We start from the raw sequence: 22,086 nt of genomic DNA, 5'->3' as shown, positions 1-22,086 counted from the left end.
ATTTTGGTAGGGAAGAATTTTTTTTGGAAGCATAGTTGTGTTTACCCCCCCCCCCCCCCCCCCCCCCACGGATTAGGATTTTGAAGATTTTTGGAAACTTGAAATTTCCCTTATTTTTTTTTTTTTTTTTTTGCTTGTCAAGATTTTTTGGATGGGTCTGGCCCCCCCACTTTCAAAAACGATGCTACGTGCCTGCCAATTCACATTAAAATCGACAGTCATCCTTGCACCAGACTCTAATTATATCTAATATGACACAACAATAATAAACAATTTTCAACGATTGATCGTGGTTATTCGTTATTCCATCGATCATTTTGATATTAAATGTATCAAAAATTAACAAGCACACTGCGCACACGCTCCACCCACACGCCAACTTAACAATTCTTTTTAAAACTTTATTCATATCTGCAAAGTCATTGCAATAAACAAAATAAGTCTCGAGAGTTAATTACTGTTATTTTTATGTATAATACATGGGTATCTTAAAGTTGAAAAGCGCATGAGCATGTCAAACTGGCCTAGATTTTCAAATTATGTTCACTCTTGCTTCATGTCAATTTTCAATGCTTGGATTTTTCCTCTCGTATCATGTAAGCATACCCAGTAGTCTGAAAGCACCGTTTTGAGTGTGGGGGGAAATTAATTCAACAAATTCACAGTTCATATAAGTAACGTAGAGTAGCTTGAAGTGAGTGCAGTCAACAAACAACAATGGTGATATAACATAACAACTAGATTAGACATTAGGTCAATGTGATCCTTTGGATGATCCCGATCCTCTTCGTTTACGACCATGACCTTTGCCTCGGCCTTTTCCGGAACCCTTTCGGCTATGACCGGAACCCTTTCGGCTATGCCCGGAATGGGGGCGTGGTCCTCCACATTTACAGAATTTGTTCACTGACTTCATGACTCCCCCATTACCTTTCCCTTTACCACCCGAACAAGCATTTCCCATCTAGAAAAATAATAATAAACATCTTTTATTAAAAATCAGAGTATACAGTTTGAGTATATACATGTATATATATTTGAACTACCGAACATCAGTTGTTCGGATTGGATCGTCAAATCTGAGTTTGTTCCATAACACTAAAGGGTTGTTTCTATAAAGAGTGTAAATACATGTAACATCATACAAAATACTTCTTTTGGTGCAACTTTTGTAATCAGAAACTGACAAAATCAGTCCATTCATCTATATTAAACCGATCACACTTGGCACCTTAACGCTCGAAAACCATATGCATTGCATAATGCAATGTTAAATCTCTTTCATAAAGTTAAAATAGATCTTTGTTTGTTTCGAACACAAAAACAAAAGTTAAAACAAAAAAAACCACAAAAAATTAAAGCAATCACGACCCCTCCCCTAGTAATTAATTATTGATAATGTGTTTGATTTATCCCCTAAAAACTTAGAAGAGGAGATAACCAGATACATATTTTAACATTTTATCTTATACAAGTGCAGTTCATTTTATTTTGGTATACAATTACACCCGTGTAAATACTTGTTCATAGCGGTATATTTACATTATATATACAATATTCAATGAAAAAAACTTGGTGCTCTTTATTTGTAAAGAGCACGGTACGTATGTCATTGTCGTTAACATCCATTATTTGGTTATAAACCGAGCAATAAGCTCTCAATGAGTCGGCCATATTCATAACAAAGATTTTAAATGCTAAAAAATTATTTTGTGTAAACGTTCAATTGGATTTTCATTTAAAGAAAATCTATTAATTTTAAAGAGTAGATTGTTGTTAACATGTACATGCGTCACTCTTCTGCATGGTTTATTCCGTTGTACTTGTCTCGACCCCTTCTATGGGTGCAATCACTTCTACCCCGTGACGAATTTCAAATAGAAGTGCGTGCATTCAAAGTATTGTAATGGTTTAAATTCGCTTTCATTTTCTACAGCGCTGCATTTTTGTTTTGACAACAGTCTGATGAGAGTTTTTATTTTTTTTTTTGTAATGCAAAAATGAGTTCTTTTTGAAAAGCGGTGCAACACACCTGAACGTAAACTTGATTCTTCTGTTTAGATCATAATTTACTAGCATAGTGGTGACTTTAAAAAAAGCAAATTGTGATCGATTTTATTGATGGACACATCATTATAAAAACAACAACAAAAATGCACCATACAACAGTTTTTGGTATAATTAAGGGAAAAATCCATAAACAGATTCAGCTAACTATGAGCGGGTCCGTCATACAGTTATGAAAACCCACAAGTCGCCATGTCTCCCCCCCCCTTTTCTGGGACTGCATGACAGAGGAGCTTTCCGGAGTTTTTCGAACCCGACAATGTGAAAGGACTACAAGAATTTTGCGTGACCTTGAGTCGGCATTGGCTCTTGGTGATGATACCTGAAAGTTCAATGAACTTGAGTATCAAATTGGACACTTTTATTTGCAATGGTCTTTCTCATACAGCAGCGAGGTAGCGGTCGCACGGTATGCATTAAATTGATCAACAAAAGTACTTTTTAATCATTTGCCCATAAATACTAAATTAGAAACTATATATACGACAAGAAATTATTGATTGGATCAATACTGGTAAACAGCATCTCTCATGTGACGTTAATTTTTGTATCCATGATGTAATTAAGATGCCAAGAGGTTACGATTTTTTACGTGTACGGATAAGTACATATATGTAATGAAATGCTAACAAGTACACATAGGCGTACGTAAGATAAAAAAACTGGTTGAGATTTACACAACGTGTAGCGCATAACTCGATTTTCCATATAAGAAAATTAGCCTCCTACACTCTTTGTATGTATGGTGTAATTAAGATGCCATTTTAAGAGGCAGACGACAATAACGATATAAGGGTATTTGATTTACCATAATAAAGTCACATGGGAAGGTCAACATTTTTTTTTTAGATTTTGAAAGTTAAGATCTGTATCCAACATCTCCAAAAACAGCTTAAACTACATCACATCACTTACAAACGTTATATAAAGCGTCGACATGTACCTGCAATTTTCATAATTTTCTTACCTTTAAAGTTGATTGAAATGTGTGCAGTGAAGCCTCCCGGGAAAAGATTCAATGTGCGCCCAAGGTTTAGCTGTTCGGCTTCTAATATGGTGGTAACTAAGGACTCGCCCTGCAGAATCAATAACAAATAAAATATAAGGACCTGTTTGAATATGGATCGATTTAAAAAATTTATATATTTATGACATTGAATTTGAATAGATGTGTTTGCTTGTTTTATTCAAAGGTACTTTTCTATTGGTTTTTTTTTTGGTCGCTGGGATTTATAATCACATATATAGATAAACGTTAAAATAAATTGACTGGCAACCTTTCACAAAGATCTACAAACACAGTATGCTACTAGTTATATAGGTATGCTTAATGCACAACTGCAACTAAATAACAAGTCTTGTTGCATGTCATGTTGGCGGGAATATTTATGTAATCAATGACTGGCTTGTGTTTTGGGGTACAATCGGTCTTTGTTCCACTCTAGGGGATAATGACATAGATTTGGATAATATTCTTCAAGCAGTTATTATAATGTAATTTGTTCTAAGATTTTCTACATTATATGGACATTTTATAAACATGGAACTGGTATAAAAAAAAAAGTCTGATCAATATATGAGGTAAATACATTGTATGTTGCCTTGACTGATAATATATTTTTTCTGAAATTTAACACAGTCCAGATGCCTTTAAGAGCTGAGTGTACTCTATACCTCTGTAAATAGAGGTGTGTAAAACTGGCACTTGAGCGTTAGGTGTATGTACATACCAGTTCCATTTTCGTCGACAGAAATAAAATGTTTTGTACATAGAATGTGGGAATGAGCGCTGAAGGTAATACAAATGGATGTTTAAAAGTAACCATAACAGAGCGATGTTGTAAATCTAATACATATATTTAGAGAGGGAGAGAGAGAGAGAGAGAGAGAGAGAGAGAGAGAGAGAGAGAGAGAACAGTGTTGTAAATCTAATACCGGTATATAGTAGTACATGTATATGGGATGGCAACTGCTATAACCGCTTATCCGATTACTCGGTCGAAACGATGCTAACAGCTTACTAAATCCGTAATCTGTTAATGGTAAAAAGTCAAAATAGAAACCAATATATTGTCCTTTACAAAAATTTAGATTATTGAGAATCAAAATTTGTACATGACAACTTTGTCATGTACAAATTTTGATTCTCAATAATCTAACTTTTTGTAAAGGACAATATGTACATCTTGAAGTTAAGATCTAGTAAATGTAAGGAACCCACATAAGAGACATTAAGAAATAAAAATTCTTTGATGCTTGTCACACTAGCTTGGGTCCTTGGCCAAAAGGTAAACACATTCATTCATGTGAAACAAAGCTCGTCAATTTTTATTACGCAGGTTTTGTATTTTTCTGCTATGCTATCTACCTTCATACCCCATGAAGCACCAAAAAAAAAAATAATAATATGAAGTAGAGAATTTAAAATACAGACAGTAAATCACAAAGATAATGCATCAGAACTTAACGCTATAGTAATTTAATATTCACTTTTATGCTAGTACATGTATTTCAAAATTTCACAGATAGCAATTTAACGAGTGTATTTAAGCTTTCTGTAAAAGCAAATACAAATACAAATAAACATATTGAACAAAATCAATGAATAGATAATTAAAAACGAGCATGCATATGATCACCATAGTGAATCGACAATATCATATTTTTGACCATATAAACGTACACATATGTAGCGCCCTTTAAATATGTTGATACCTGTATACCTGTCTAAATAGGTACTGATTTTAAAATGGCGTTTGAAACCACTGATTTGTCTGCATCGAAAAATTAATAATTATATAGAACTGAAGTTATATGTTATATGATGATATCAGTTGATATTCCGAGTCATACCTCCAGAAAATGCAATGCATCTTAATGTAAAAAAATGTAATGGTACCAAAGAGATCTTTTTATATTGGATGTCATACACAGAGTTGTACTAAAGGATTTGAAAAAAAAAACAACACAGGATGAGATAGCATTTATACAGCATTGGGAATCGATTTAGCGACCACAAAATCGACCAGACTTTACACTTTACCACTAGGCCACGCATACAAGAAATCATAACATCTTTTTAAACATTTAATTATGGATAAATTATATGAGGAGTGTGAGAAGAGAGAGAGAGAGAGAGAGAGAGAGAGAGAGAGAGAGAAAGAGAGAGAGAGAGAGTATCATGACAAGCAAAAAAGATTCCTAATCCGATGGGGGGGGGGCAGAATCTTCCACCAAGTCTTGCTTCTGTATGTACATGTCAGACATTGTATATAACAGGCACGCAGCATCTTTTTCTCGCAGCAACAAATTTTTAAAATTTACATGTAAAAATTTGAACTATGAATGAGTTGCCCCCCCCCTTTTTGGAAGAATGGAAAAAATTGATAAGAGAATAAGGAAATAAGCCAGCCCCCCCACCCCCCCCCCCCCCCACGGATTATGATTTTGAAGATTTTGGGAAACATTTTATTGAGAACACAATTTTCTTAATGATACGAGCCTAGTAACTTTCGGTTTAAAGGGTGATTTGATCAGTTCAGATAAACTGGGTACAAAAGTGCAACATATATAAACAATGATCATGGTTTTTGCCCCAGAAGATCATTAGCATTGGAAAGCCTTTTTCTCGCAGCAACAAATTTTTTAAATTTTACATATAAAAAATTGAATAATCATGGAGTTGCCCCCCCCCCCCCCCCACATTTCTGGGAGTATGTAAAAAATTGATATAAAATTAAGGAAATGAGGAGTGAAAGTGAAGTGATATACTACGCCAGCCCCCCCCCCCCCCCCCCCCCCCCCCGGATTAGGATTTTGAAAATTTTGGGAAAGTTTAAATTTAAATTTTTTTTTGCTTGTCAAGATTTTTTTGATGAGTCTGCCCCCCCCCCCCCACTTTCAAAAACGATGCTACGTGCCTGCCCCAGTTTTTCGTCCGGTATCACTATGATATACATGAAATTACTATAGAAAAAAATCAATTTAAAATAACGTCTTGAATTCTTTTGAATGAAGCATAGAAAATATCGAAATAGAATATTGAAATAAAATTAATTATGAGAGCAAATGAAGTTAACGTTACTATTTATGGTTAAAAATTAAGTTCAATAAATCAACTATATAATTATATTATATAGTTAATTTAAATTCTTCAAACTTCTTTTGGACATTTTCCCTCAACTAATAAGAACACAGTCCGAAGTCCGCTGTCGGGTTTCTAAGATTCCGAAAATGCTCATTGGGACACCAAAATGGTTCACTTTTTCCGGAATAAAAATGTGGACTCGTTCATGTTTTTAAAATTTAGAATCATTTTGTAAGGGAGATAACATGTAAACTTCCTGTGATGTTTCGATGTTGACCAATCAGTAGCTATTCCAGTTAACGCCATCTTAATCTTAAAATAGTAACAACCGGAAGGCACCTGGTAGCCATATTTGCATGCTATAGTGTACGGAGATTGGATCATATAGATAGATCGAGGTAAGTTTCACTTGATGGACTCCTATGTTGATGACAGTGGTGTGTAAGCTGTGTTGGTGTTTGGGTTTACTATGTGCTTTGCCAAGAACCCTTTAAAACCTGTTAATTTTCTTTAAATAAAATAAAACCAATATAAGTATATCCGCAGGAAAGGTCAATACATTTGTATATTTTGTGATTTCTTGACTTAGATAAGAAGTAGCATCCATTTAAACATGCTAAATGATTTTTCAAATGCTATTGATGGTTATTGAAATTGAAATTCTTTTCTGTAACGTTGCACGTTTTTGCACGATTTTTTTAAAACTAAGTAGATTGGTCAACACAGTAATTTGGTCTCAATCTAATTACCTGCCCTTGATATAGTCCATTTCTTTTTAAACTTCAGATATTCTTTCAAACATAATGTCATTAAGAAGGCAGATTGACAACGATATTCTCATTAAAAAAAATTATTAATTTATTTGTATCATTTTAGGACTTCAGAGAGTAAAGAGTGACACAGTGCTTGAATTTTTTCATAGAAGGTAAATATATATATATATTACATATGCATAACCAATTTATGCCTGATATTTTCATTTCATCATTTTCTTCATTTTCATATTATTTTATTTGGTTTGTTTTCTTTATTTTTTTCTTTTTAGTATATTTCTTTGTCTTGTACATTTTGTTTACTTTATGTTTGTGTGTCTGTCTTCATTTTTTGTTTGGTATTTCATTTTGCACAGCATTTATGGTAAAAATTCAGATAACACTCACCGTTTTGCACATAATCATGGTACTTACGTACTTAAATGTTAGTGAAATATATTTGAAGCACAAAGACCGTGCTAACTTCATGAAATGTCTACATCATGAAGTGTGCGACAGATTAAAAATTGAATATTCGAAGGTGAACCGAGTAAGTTTATTATATAAAGTGAAGCGAATTCAGAAAGAAATAGAAAAACTTAAGAAATACACAAACAAAGAGAAGTTGAACAAGTATGTGAACAATATATTTGAGTTACCCAATATGAAAAAAACCTCAAGTGATGGAAGTGGATGTGAAGAAAAACAGTCGAATTCATCCATGGAGAGAGAAGAGAATTTCAAGGAAGATACATGTAATACAAGGCTGCAGGAGATAATATCTGAGCAGAGCATTGTGATTACTCATTTGAGGAGGGAAAATGCAGGTCTCAAAGACAGAATAAGGTCTTTTAATGTAAAAAATACAAACAGAAAAATAAAAAAACAAACAGAAAAAATAAAAAAATTAGAAAATGTCATAAAAAAAATGAAGAAAAAAGAAAATGTTCAAAAAAATGACAAAAGTGTACAGTGTAATAGCATAAAAAATGTGATTGCTCAGTTAAAAACTGAAATTGATTATTTGCTGTCTCAGAAAGAAAATGAAAATGTTGATGATGATTTTGTACATGTAAAAAAAAATGTTGATTTTAGGGAGAGTGGGAAAGGAAAGCCATATAATTTTAAATTACGAAACTTATACTACAATTTTAGAAGCAGAAACATAGGTTTGGTTCATATTGGACCAATAATTCAATGTGTTTTAGATTTATTTGATATCAATGTTGAAAATCTTCCCTCCAAAAGTACAGCAGCAATTTTTACAAGTGAAATGGGTGTTGTGTCCAGAAATCAAATTAATGAAGAAATACAAAATAATTGTAACATAACAATGCATAGAGACGCTACTACAAAAAAGGGAAAACATTTTTATGGAGTTCAATTTAATACTGGTGAGAAAGTTTTGTCTGCAGGTGTGAGAGAGGTGTGTGATGGAAAGGGTGAGACTTATGTCGATGTAACAAGAGAAATTTTATGTGATATATCGCAGAAAGAGGGTGAGAGTGAGAATATTTTAAATAACGTTTCATGTTTTATGACTGACAGGTGTGCGACAGAGCAGAAAGTTAATGATATTTTAGCTAGAGACATTGATCATGCTGTACATTCTTTTAAATGTTCTGTTCACCCCCTTTTACAGTTTTCTGATGTATGCATTGAAGAGATTTTTAATATTGAGCAAGAGTTGTGTTTTAAATTTCCTGGCTATACCCATTCTTTAAGAGAGCCTTTTATTTTGTTTCTTTTAAAATCTGTGTCAAAATTATTTTACAAAGATGGGACAGGTGACCCAAATATTTTACAGGTTTACATGAAAAACCATGGTGTGGAAAATATTCCAATTGTAAATATTAGAGGTAACCGTTTTAATGTTTTTTTTTATAATGCTGCTGGTACTTTTTTTATGCATAAACATATATTGCAGTATTTTTATTCTTTGAAAAGTTCTTACAATTTTATTCAGAATTTTATTGTTTTATGCTTGCAAAACAAAACATTTTTAACTCTACTGAGAGCTCTGGGTATTATTTGTAAAATTATTACTGAACCATATTTTGTTAAAGCTACAGAAGTTGGAAACATTTTACTTATGGGCAGTGTGTTCCAGAGACTTTTATATGTTTTAGATTTATTGGTAGAAAACCCTATTTTAGCATTGAATAACGAAGTTTCACTTTTTTATGGTCCTTGTTTTTATGATGGTGTCTTTGATTTTTTACTTAAAACTTCGCTTAACAACGATCTTACTTGTGTTTTTATAAAACGTTTATGTTCTGTTTTAAAAAGCAAAGTTTCAAAATTGTTTCATGAATTTTTAAAAGGAGGGAAGTATTTTAATGTTCATCAAGGTGATTTACCTGAATGTAACTCATGTACAACTAATAATATATGTTTAGAAAGACTTATGGGTCAATTGGATTTTAAACTTAAAGCAGCTTCTACCTCAACTGTCAACAGCATAGAAAGCTGCATTTTATATTCCAACAACAGAACAGAAAATTGGCTTAAAGATAAAGATCAGAAAGAGCAGCAGGAAATTATAGATAGTGCAAGATCACAGAATAGAGTTTTTATGAAACAGGACAGAGAGAGACAAGAGGAACTTTTTATTAAACAAACGAAGATTTTAGAACAAAAAGAGAATGAAGCAAAGAGAAAGAAGGAGAGAAAAGTTAATCAAATAGACAAGGCAATAGAGGACATGAGAACAGTAGGATTGTGGGAGAGTGAAGAAAAGATCAAGGAGGAGGTGGAAAAATTGAGAACCAAAAAGGGGAAAATGGAAAGCCTAAAAAAACAAATAAACATATACAAAAAAGTGTTTGAGATCGACAAAAATTATAAAGAACTTTTACAATTCTCATCAAAAGGCAAAATATATGACATAAGCAAATTACAACAAAATCTTACAAAACTAATAATGTTAAGGAGAAATACACCGAAATACAAAGCAAGTGATTTAGTGGGCAAAGCCATCATACACACATGGACACTGGAGAATGGAGAAAATAAAGAGTATGAAGGAGAGATAAGAGGATTCGAAGATGGTGTTTTCAAAGTAATTGAATATCAGATATTCAAATACGTCAAGTATTTCATCCTAACAATGAGGAGTTTACACTGTTTCACATATATAATCAATGCATTAAACTTATATGCATGGCACTTAATAACATTATGAATTTTGTAAAACATCCTTTAAATAAATATACAAGGGGCCCAAAGGGCCTTTTAAATGGTAACTTTATAATAAAACAACACTGTAAAGGGTCCACCGAAGTAAATAATTAGAGAATATTTTTATAAAAATACTGTATATAATATGCATTTCTATATGGTTACTACCTACGACTAAAAGAATGATTTTTAAGGTGTAAATAAAATCCATATTAAGCAGTTTCCCATTCTAAAAATTATCAGATATTCCCTATTAGAAGAAAGCATCAAGATTTTTATTTTTTTTTTTTACAAATATTGTGAATTGTTTGCCATATATGTAATGAATCTCTTCTCAGTCTGTTTCTCCTGACAAATTTAATTTAAACTTTGTCCACAATTACAGACTCTAACAGGCTTAGTTTTTAACTTTTTAGCTTATTTTTTAATCATATCTCCCAAATTTGAGGAAAATGTTCATGATTTTCAAAAAGAGGGGTGGTGGTGTGCAAAAAACAAAAGAAAATCACCTCCCACTCTCTGTAATAATTAATATTTTGATATATTATTACACATGTAAAATTTTATACATCTATTTGAAAATACATCAGTAAACGTTTAATTCTTCATCATGATGCATTCACTACTCATCATCATTGGTTGTATGTTTATGTCTTAATTGTGCATGTTTTTAAATGTTATTTGTTCATATTAATGTTTTTGGTGTAAGGTGTATTGCCTAAATGTTCAGTTAAATTCATTTTTATATAAATGTACAGTACTTCACATATGTAATTATGAACGAATTAGCCACATGCCTTAATTAATTGCAAATATTATGTGCAAGTAATAAGAATAGAAAAATTTTTGGAAAAAGAAATGATATTTTAGGCTGTGTACTTGAACTATAAAATATTCTCCTGATAAGGACAGGATTATAATTCTATAAATTATATTTCAGGTTGTGTACTGGGATGATAAAGAGAAGAAGGAAGGCAATGAGTTTGAACTAACAGAGAGAGAGATTAATATTGACATACAAGAAGGAAATCTTTTTATAAAAGGTATATTTTTTTGGCATTCACTGCTTTTTGGTACATAAATTTATTTACCGGTACAGTATTTGTTTTCTCTTTTATATAAAGGTAATATGTTTATTTATCTCTTATTTATTTTATTTCAGATACAACCAACCTGGATCACTGTTATTCAACATTTTGAAAAAGACTATAAGTACAGACGGTAAGAGTTATCTTTCATTTTATTCATTTTCTTGGTTGGGAGAAAGTTAGAGTTATTGCCCTTTGGTACAATAGTCTTTACTCTGCTATTAGTGATTATAGCAAGTTAATTATTCATAACCAAGGAACCAATGAAATGTGTTTTATATATAGCCATGTTTTGAAGGTCAAGACCTATTGGTATTATTTTTAAATCTGAGTTCTCATTTTCTAATTTTAGGTGGAATAGCTACAATCAGACCATGAACATGATGAAGATTTTCGCTTTGTAGTAGGATACTCCTGGTTTGAGAAAAACAAAAGTATTTACTTTTAATGCTTTAGTTAATATTCATTCCTTTTATTGTTAGATAAGAAATCTTTTGATTTGATTGTCCGAATTCCTTTCTTATTATTTATCAAATATCACTATCAGGTTTGGCACAGGATCTGCAGGAATAATAGTTAATGTTTACAGTAAATCATACATATATCCATTCATTTTTTTAAACTTGATAATTCTATGCGTCGATAAAAAGAACATTCCACTTTTTATTTCTATTTGTGTTATAGATTTAAGATGACAGACAAAGCAACTCCCAATCCTTTGGAACAGTTCGTTCTCTTGGCCAAAACTGCCAAGGGTGCCGGAGCTGTAGAGCTTATTAAGCAAGCCCTGGATGCACAGGGAGTTTACGTCTTTGGAGAGCTTTTGGATATGCCACATATTCAGGAGGTAAATATTTAACTGCAGAGCATATTGAATTGATATTAATTTGATTGTTGCTGAAATAATGTTTAATTAATATAGCGTAATGACATATTGACCATTAGGATACCAAAACCACTTATATTAGTAGTCCAGTTCATCTGTGGTACAACTTATTTAGGAAGTGCCCTGAAACAACAAAAACAATATATCTTCTTCCCAGGTTCACTGGTTTAGAATGGATGACATGTCTGTTTAGATGGCGAAGGCATTACAGTAATAACTCATGATTGGCACAGGCATGCGACCAGTTCCTGCCGAGTACAAACCCTTGCCAGTGCGTTGTTACATCATTTTATTAACAAATAAAATCACGTACGAAAAATGAAATAACAATGCACTTGTAAGAAATACCGGTAGTACTTGGCGAGAACTGGTTGCACGCCGGATAGTTGTGAAATTGATACATGATTCATTTGTATTATTTCACATTACTCTCAGGGCTCCACATTGAATTTTTATCCTACTTGTCAATTCAGACAAGAGATCACGATATTTCTGAATTTCAACTTTAATTGTCTGATTTTTTATCAAAACTATTTTGATAAAGCATTCCTTCCAGAACTAGTAATAAACTTTTCATCGATTGCCTTTTTTTTAATGATTTGAAGACTTTGTTAAATAAAAAATCACATGTCCAATTAGACAAGCGCCCATCAATATTGACATGTCCAAATTTTATTTTCACTGGTAGCTGACAAGTGTTAATGACGAGTCCTGACTCAGTCCTTAGTTTCTGCTTCCACTGCTTTTTTGCTTAATATTTTGATAGTCGCATGTACCTTTGTGCCAAAACTGCATTCATCCATTAGAATGATAAAAAATCAGATTTTCAGTTTGCCCATCTACCACTGTACGTTTCAAAACACAACAAAAAATAATATGTCCAGGGAGATTTTGCATTTCAAATGACATAAAAAGAAAAAATTTGCGAGCTGCTAGGTCTCTCTCGTGCTTCCGAATGGAGAAAAGATGACAAAATTTCTCATTATAAATCTCCATAAAAAATTTTTTTTGTTTAGCTATCTGTAGTTTCTGTGGGTAAAAACGGATGAAGTATCTTTGAAGAAATCTTGAATTTTTCTCCTTGTATCAATTTTTCTGCATTTCTTTGACAGGTGTGTGTACCATGTATACTCGTTAAAGTTAATGAACAGTAACCTGGGACAAACTTAAGACTGTAGCAATTTTTGTTAACAAGAGTCCTGTAGTTTGTTTGCTAGTCAGTTGAAGTGTCAGTTTGTTCTATCACAGTTATATTGGATAGGGTCCAAATTTTATAATTTTATAATGACAGTGGAGCAGAGTTAATCATTGCATCATTAACATCAATCATGAAACAACGTTTCTTATTGGATAATGCAAACTTTAATGACACCAACCAAAGAGCTGGTTTCTAGCCCCCAATCCAACTATGCCAGTCTGGTCAAGGGTTTATGTAGTTCAGAAACCCTTGACTTTAGATGATGCAAGGATCCTTAAGCCTAAGAGACTACAAAAAATGAAGAAATTGTTCATCTTTTTCCTGCTTTATTTAAGACATTAATACATGTATGCAATCTAAGTCAGAAGAATTCAGGTACAGTTGAATTTGATATATCTCGAACACTGATATCTTGAATACAATGGATATGTCAAAAAGACTTAAGTCCCAAACACTTATTTTTTTACGTATTTTACTGTCGATATCTCGAATATCTCAAAGTTTTTAAACAGTCCAATCTAGTTCGAGATATCAGTTTGACTGTTTGTGTATCAGCTTACTTACTGGTATAAGAATATTTCCTTTTCAGCTTGCATCTAGTGCACATTCACAATACTTCAACCTCCTCAACATATTTGCTTATGGATGTTACAAAGATTACAAAGGTACTGTGCTTGTACAACATGTCTGAATGATAAAATTTTCAATTGTTTACTATATTCTATTGACTGTTGCTATGAGAAAAGGGCCCGTAAGGTCAAAATTTCACACTCACATTTAAGCTCACATGAGCCAAAGGCTCAAGTGAGCTTTACTGATCAAAATTTGTCTGTTATCTGTCGTCAATGTCATCAGCAGCATAGTAAACTTTTCACAATTTCATCCTCTCCAGAACCACTAAGCCAATTTGGACCAAAATTAACACAAGGCATTCTTTGGGGAAGGTCTTTTCAAATAATTTCAACAGAAGGGCCAGTTCATCTTTAAAGGGGAGATAATAAGGAAAGAGTGATAAATTGGTTGATGTTTTCAAAATCTTCTTTGCCAATTTCAACAAAACTTAGCACAAAGCATCCTTTGGTGAAGGGCTTTCCAGTTTGTTCAGATAATGGGCCATTTCCTCTTCAAAGGGTAGATAATCAGGAGAGAGTGAAAATAGGGTTCAATGTTTTAAAAATCTTTTTTCCCAGAACCACGGAGCCAATTTCCACCAAACTTGGTACAAAGCATCCTTTTGGGATGGGCTTTCAAGTTTGTAAAAAATGAAGTGCTAGTCCCTCTTCAAAGGGGGAATGAAAGACTGGAAGTTGGGTTAATTGTTTTAAAAATCTTTTTCTCCAGAACCATAGGGCCAATTTTAACATATTGGTACAAAGCATCCTTTGGTGAAGGGCTTTCAGATTTGTTCAATTGAAGTGCAGTTTGACTTTGAAGGGGAGATAATCAGGAAAGAGTGAAAATAGGGTTCCATGTGTTAAAAATCTTCTTCTCCAGACCACTGGTCTAATATAAACCCAAACTTGCTACAAGTATCCTTTGGGGAAAGACTTTTCAGTTTGTTTGACTTAACATGAATTGGTCACGTTTGATTTTCTTTTAAAGATGATATTAAGCTCAATTATCTGTAAGCGTCACAAGAAAGAGGAAAAGATAAGACATTAGCTTATGGATTTTAAAATAAAATACTTTTTAAAGTTATTTGAAATCAAATACATTTAATGCTTATTTTCATAAGTCGTTTTTTAAATGTTTATGGTTAAAGATACGGTGTATGTGACAGTAGAATTATTTGATTTGAAAAGGACACACAGTTTCAAATAAATCAATAAGTACTTGAATATTGCTAGATTAAAGGCTCCGATCAACTAAGCCAACGGAGTAGAATTGACATCCCTAGTAAATACATCTAGTCACAGCGTGATGTTTGTGTGACTGAGAAAAAGTAAAAAATTTGACCATAAAGAATTGGCACATTCTTATGAAATATAGGCATCAGCTTGTGTGCAATACATGTATTACATTTGAAGAGTATAGTAACTCACCAAAAAAATGATATTTGATTTATTAAATACCTATTTTTTTTATCGACATGTCATATTTTACTGAAAAATAATTTTCATTGGGTATTTTAAAAAAGCCTTACTCCTGTGTTAACAACACAACAAATGATAAAAAATTTTTTAAAATCGCAGCGTTTTCTGAGCATTATGAGGTCAAAAGTTAAGGGCCTTTTTCTTATGAGGGCAGCCAATTATCAATGTTTTTCAAAAAATTTCACCAGTTTTTGATTACTATATTGTTTTCTGTTGTACAGCGGCTTCCTCCAGCCTTCCATCATTAAGTCCAGCACAGTTAGATAAACTAAGGCACCTGACTATTGTTTCCTTAGCAACAAAAAACAAGGTAATTTTCATTTAATTTAAACATATTTTATTGAGTAATCAAATGGATTAGGCAACAGGCAAAGCCTATATAAACCCTCTCCAAAATACAAAGTCAAGAAGTGGTGTTATAAAATAATCATAGAATATAGTATATAGTATGTAGTATAATTTACCAGTTTACAGAGTGATATATTATTGATATATTTGTATACAAGACAAAGGATAATTGGATAATAAATAATAAGCTTGACTTTTGTCTTATGATGATAAATTAACTTGTTGTTTAACATATACACAACTGTACATGAACACATTCATTCCTACATTTATAAATTTTCATTTGAGTATTGATACAAATTGTATCTTTTCATGAAAATACAATTTATTAATTATTATTCTTTTTAAAGTCATGAGGCTCATTCATGTAGGTTCCAGTATTTTTCTTACTCTTACAAGACCTGAAGATGTATTATACAAACTGATTTTAACTTCACTTGTTTAAATGCTTATTTCATTTTGAGAATTATTGTAATGTTTAGCTCACCGAGACAAAATCAGGGAAAGCTTATGCTATACCCTCAGCGTCCTGACCTGGTTTCAGAGCAGGTCCTGTATATAAACTATAACTGGTCCTATCTTCACAGAACTTGCATGGATGGTGTATCTGGGCATACTTATAGACTTGACACACTTGAATACTGAAATGAGGGATAAATTTCACATGCTTGAGGAGGTTTAGGATTTTGGAGCATGTTAAAGTTTTGGGAGCAGATGCCCTTTGTTGGCCATATCTAAGATACACATTGATCGTGCGACAGTTACTACATCTTGTATAAGAGATGGCTGATTACATAATGGGAAGTTAACACCCTCACTGCACTAGGTATGGGCGGTAATAACCCTAGCAGAGTCTCAATAAACTCGCAAAGATGGAGTCAAAATTTGATACAGTTTATAACATGTTCTATGTTTAAATTTGTTTTTTGCCGTCTAAAGTGATCGCAGAAATTTGAAACACAGAGTATAATTTGATACCTTTTGGTGTCTAAACTGCAAAAATTTTGAGCCACAGAAAATACCTGTTATACTGTATGTACACTGTTAGTATGGAATATAGCACTCCTTGAGCATTATGACATCATTCTTAGCATATTGAAACATCAGGTTTTGTATCCAAATTGAAGCTTGTAACTTTGTTATAAAATGCTTGATTTTCACTCTTTTAGTGATTTTTTTTTTTATATTTCTAATTATTGACAGCAGTCACTTGTATAAACGATACACCGTCAGTACAAACTATTGCTCTCTTTGAGCATTATGAAGTCATTCATAGAGTTTTGTACCCAAATCGAAACTTGTTACACTGTTATAAAACATTTACTTTTCATTGTTTTATTAACTATTTGTACATATGTAATTTAAACAAAGGCAGTCAATAAGATATATTGGTTACATGGTGTGTAGTTGACCAAATACGGTTTATATGTGGTCAGTAACTCTCCACCCCCCCCCCCCCCCCCCCATGGAATTAACTGGCCACTTTGTATATTGTATCATATGATATGATACAATTTTGTACCATACAATACAATATGATATAGTAAAAGGATCATTAACTTTGATATTCATATAAATTAAATGATATTGGTGGTCTCATAAAGGTTACGCATTGTCTCGGTGAGCTCTGTAATCTTTGATAACTTATGTTCAATGTATTTCTTGGAATATTTTTAGTATCATTACAAATTCATGATGAATTATGCATATGCTGGTTAAAAATATTTTCAATTATTCTTAATTTTTTCAGTGCATTCCCTATTCTGTTTTATTAGAAGAACTGGATATGCAGAATTTACGAACACTGGAAGTATGTAGTATTGTCCATAATTAAGATCTTCTTGAGATTTGCAATGCTCAGTATGTGATATAACTATGATATCATCCTGTTACAAAAGGGGCAAGAGAATATCCCGACAAAATTGAAAAAATCTTTATTATACAGGATCTATTCTTCTACTTTGTCCAGATATTTTGAATGTAGGGTTTTGTGTTTCAGGATTTAATTATTGAAGTTATCTATGCTGATATTGTTCATGGGAAGTTAGATCAAAAGAACCAACAACTGGAGGTGGATTATGCTTTAGGTCGAGACATTCGACCCGAAGCTGTCCCAGAAATTGTATCTGTCCTTCAAGACTGGTGAGTGGGTCAAATTCTTTCACTATATCAAACACACAACTAGTTTGTGTACATGTAATTTAAAATATACTAACTCTTAAAGAAATATTCATTTCATCGGGATTTTTCATCAGTACATATATGCATGTCCATGTAGCTTAAAACAATTTGATGAACATTCAGGTGCACAGGCTGTGAGGCAATGTTGCAGAGTATAGAAACCCAGATCTCTAAGGCTAACCAAAATAAGGAGAACAACATACGAATTAAACATCAGATTGAACAGGAAGTAAGATCAAGCAATGGTTATTCTGGTAAACATCAAACGGAGTGTTCCAATCAGTTCAATGTTGTTAAAGCATTTTAAGCTTACCTGTGCTCAAGTGAGATTTTCAGATCTCAAAAAGCATTGGGCTAGAAAAGCTAAACCTTATATGAAATATTGTATCATATGATACAACATTGTAATGTACAGTTGTGTATTGTTATACATTTTATAATGTAAAACATTATGACATTTACATGAAATATGATAAAATTTTGTATCCTATGATATTATATGATATTGTGTCAAACCACACTACAATATCCAATATTGTAATAAAAATCATTAACTATAATTTTTATAGTGGTCTCTTAAAGGTGATGCCTCGTCTTGTTTAGCTCTGTAATCTTTGACTACCTATGTTTAAATAAGAAGAGGGGAAAGTCTTTTCTCAAAAAAGAACCAAAAGGGCTCAATGTTTAACATAAGAATACCTGGAGAATCAGATACTTCATTGTTAAGATATTTTGTATTTGATACCATAGAGCTGATTTGATCAGAGTTGTGCTATTGTTGCGTAGGTGAGTGATATGGCCCCTGGGCCTCTTGTTTGATATTACTGTATAAAGCCTTGTTGTTTATGAAATAGGTTGTCAATATAAAGAAAACATTGAAGAACACACAGCAACAGGATTCAGAAGAACAGATGGTCACTGATAGTCAAGTGTCTATGTCCTGTGATAAACCAAGCAAGAAATCCTCCAAAACAAAGGGGTAACTACAGTAGTTATGGGCTGTTTTAGTTGTTTTGAAAACTATCAATACTTTGGAATCATTAAAATTTATGATAGTTTAGTTTTCATTAATTCTTTGGCCCTTGTTCTCACCAAGGAATATACATTCATAACAAAAATATGAAAAATAGTATAAATTCATGGATCAAATAAGTTTCTTTGTAAATCTACAAATTAACGTTATCATGAACCTGTGAAAAATGACAATGCGAAAATTAGTCCAACAAGTTTAAAGGATTCCACAGCAAGACATTGTAATTTCTTTGATACATGTATATCAAACAGCATGTCTGTTAAGAGTAGAGTCAGGTCACAAGCACCTGATGTTATATAATTTTCCTATAACAAATACTTATACCCTTTAATAATATTACACTAACTTGAAAGACTTTCAGACCTGAGAGGTATATGATAGGGGACATGACTTTTGAACAAACACAACTTAAAACTTATAGCTAAATCATGGTTTTAGTAAATTTTCATGACAAATTTGTTTAAAGTGGAATGAGAAACCTGTCCATATTAATGTAAATAAAAGTACCTTATAATCAAAATACTTTCACCATTTCAAATTTTACAATATTTGACCCAAAAATAAGTATTTGGAAAGGTAAAAATCATAAAAGCCCCAGTGGGATTCAAACTCATGACTTACAAATTTGTAGATAACACTCGATCCAACCCAATGCGCTACGCTGTTAGGTAAAAAAAAATCTGAGATTTTTTTTTTATAAAACTATACTTGATTTTATTGCTCATTTCAATAGGAAGTATGTCACAATATGGAAGTGTCCCATACTACCTTAATCTGTTCTATCTGCTTTAAGTCAACAAATAAATGTATTTTCTCAAAAAGTAATTTGTTATTCAATAAAATACACCTGCACAGCAATTGTAATAGAATTATTTACATTTGAAAATCATTATATTTATGGTAATAAATTAAAGGATTTAAGCAAGTAACTGTAATTTAGTTATTTACTTTCCAAGTAACCTAACCGACCCCATCCCTGCATGCTCTGGTACCAATATATGAAGTGCAAGTGCCACGAGTTTATTAAAAGTAGGAGCATTAGCGGTGCTCTTCTATATATGTCACCTCATAAATTGGATCTATGAAACCTTCTCTTATTTACAGATTAAGAGGAAGTGGTAGTGCTAAACTCTGGAAATAACACAGATGGAATGAGTGACAACTATGGACCCGTGTTTTACATAATATATTGTGACATCTTGTTCCACAGCAAGGAGGAAATTAGAAAAAAATTTTACAGATAATATGGACCGTTATAACCATCATGTTTACTCCTGTGTATTATTGCTCCACACTATGAACTAATCTGCCATCAGGTTTTGGAACATTTGATAATTTTTGCTATTTGATAGTGTTTGCCATCAGGACTTGCATTAAAAGTCATTATTTTCTGTTATGATGTGCGTTTTTCTTCATGAATAAATAAAGTTCAATCAACTAGAACTGTCCTAATTGGACTAATACCCCTAATTTTAATTAAGTTACTATGAAATCCAAAGTAGATGTATAAAGAAGATGGGTAGATAAGGCATGTAAAACGTCTATACATGGACTGATACTAAAAAATTTAAAATATTAATAAATCTGATATTTTTTAACAAAAATATATATTTAACATATCATCAATTTGTAACCCTTAAATGTCTTCCATACTTGGAATATGTTAACTCAAACAGGCGTATACGTATCAAAACCTCCAAATAGTGTCATTTTTTTAGACCTTCAATTCCTTTTTTTTTAAAGAGTCACTGAGTGGGTCTGTGCTCCTTTTTCTCAGTCTAAATGACGTCTAATGGGAAAACCAATTTCAATCAACAAAAACGTGGAGAGATGACCCACTAAAATATCATTTTGTATCCCAACAGTTGAAGGATTTGAAAAAGTAATACAAGTCAGTAAATTCATGGCCAAAGTAACAGATAGTATTCAAATATCTAGTTTCTTGCGTCTTAAATGGCTCAGTGTTCAGAGCAACAGGCGTAACCTAACCTTATATACCTTGGCTTTTTAGTTGTGGGTTTGATACTACCAAAATTTTAAGGCATTATTGTTGATTGATAGAATTTGTAAAGATTACCTACCTTTTCAACATTAGTGAACAATATATAGAATAAGGGAAATTGAAAACTGTCATAAAATCATTCTTGTCCAATCTTAATAAGAATTGTAGGTGCACATCTTCAGATGATGTTGAACTTATGTACAAATTTTCAGACTATTCCATATTAGTAATTGTGTAAACATTAAAATCTGAAAAATAATTTTTGACCCAAATTGTGACCATGCCCCTTTGAAATAAGTACATGCAAAATTCTTTTCATTTGAATTACAGATTCATGAAAGTCTGAAAAATAAATGAATTTATGTCTTTATTAATCAAGTATAATTTTTGTACATAGACACAATTACATGTACTTGTATGTACATGTATTCTGCTTGCTATACAAGATCTATACACAAAGTAAAATTAGTACATATGTATATAGTTTACTACAGATAAATGTTTGCTTTGTTTTAAGTACCATAATAAATTTCAGGGTAGAGGGCAATAATTCTTGTTAAAAGTAAAATTATATGTATTTTAAAAGAAACTTAAATGAATATTCTACTAGTATATACATCTTGCGTATGATACCCTGTATTTGTTGACGTGCACACTGGACGGAAAAAAAAAATCCTACCAAGAATAACTAGATTCCATATTGATATAATTTTATTTCTATTTTCGATTAATATTGAGCTAGTACATGGGATAGTTTTCTTTCAAAATGTAGCACAGAAAAATCAGTGGTAATATGTTTTGCAAAAAATTTGACAAAATAGATTTGGAACCTTTTTTAAATTAAACAAAATTAACTCTTAACAAAAAGAAATTGACAGCATGATCAAATGTTTCCCTGACTTTCTATGAAAACAAACTAAAAATATATGTATACAAAAATTTGGTGAATAAATATATAATAAAAATGCAGTCTATATATGCTGGAAAATACAAAAACACACTAGAGAGCAAACTAATTTTCATTGGGTGGGTATAAAAATGTCTGAAACGGGTGAATACCTGATAAATTTTCAAATTTCTGCATGTTTTTAATTGATATACTGTATCTGCCAGTTGTTTTCATTCTTCATTAACAAGCATACTGTATAACTATTGAGAAGGAATGGGGAAA

General features: G+C 32.1%; 2 protein-coding genes and 1 long non-coding RNA gene across 4 annotated transcripts; 2 read left to right on the top strand and 1 right to left on the bottom strand.

Annotated features, from left to right (window-relative positions):
- Nucleotides 1–389: 389 nt before the first annotated feature.
- Nucleotides 390–3,287, bottom strand: LOC117692913 (uncharacterized). Its single transcript, XR_010711968.1, has 2 exons — nucleotides 3,035–3,287; nucleotides 390–964 (listed from the first exon to the last, which is right to left on the bottom strand). It is a non-coding gene; the product is annotated as an uncharacterized lncRNA (long non-coding RNA).
- Nucleotides 3,288–6,366: 3,079 nt separating this feature from the next.
- LOC105319599 (COP9 signalosome complex subunit 7b) lies at nucleotides 6,367–20,309 on the top strand. Of its 2 annotated transcripts, none has more exons than XR_010711966.1 (10): nucleotides 6,367–6,438; nucleotides 11,546–11,608; nucleotides 11,859–12,021; nucleotides 13,848–13,923; nucleotides 15,573–15,661; nucleotides 17,450–17,509; nucleotides 17,699–17,841; nucleotides 18,004–18,134; nucleotides 18,735–18,859; nucleotides 20,018–20,309. XR_010711966.1 is itself a non-coding variant. In XM_066079055.1 (10 exons), exons 3-10 carry the CDS (start codon nucleotides 11,866–11,868, stop codon nucleotides 20,052–20,054), a joined length of 792 nt encoding a protein of 263 aa, XP_065935127.1. In that variant the 5' UTR covers nucleotides 6,368–6,438; nucleotides 11,546–11,608; nucleotides 11,859–11,865; the 3' UTR covers nucleotides 20,055–20,309. The 2 variants fall into 2 exon arrangements, 1 of the variants encoding a protein (XP_065935127.1); XM_066079055.1 differs by having other exon boundaries at nucleotides 6,368–6,438; nucleotides 18,004–18,109.
- On the top strand, nucleotides 7,284–10,347 carry LOC136273740 (uncharacterized). The gene has a single exon (XM_066079054.1). It carries the CDS (start codon nucleotides 7,289–7,291, stop codon nucleotides 10,088–10,090), a length of 2,802 nt encoding a protein of 933 aa, XP_065935126.1. The 5' UTR covers nucleotides 7,284–7,288; the 3' UTR covers nucleotides 10,091–10,347.
- Nucleotides 20,310–22,086: the final 1,777 nt, after the last annotated feature.

This window comes from Magallana gigas, chromosome 3 (assembly GCF_963853765.1).
Source record: "Magallana gigas chromosome 3, xbMagGiga1.1, whole genome shotgun sequence".
Classification (NCBI taxonomy): domain Eukaryota; kingdom Metazoa; phylum Mollusca; class Bivalvia; order Ostreida; family Ostreidae; genus Magallana; species Magallana gigas.
This window is presented reverse-complemented; position numbering and strand designations above follow the sequence as displayed.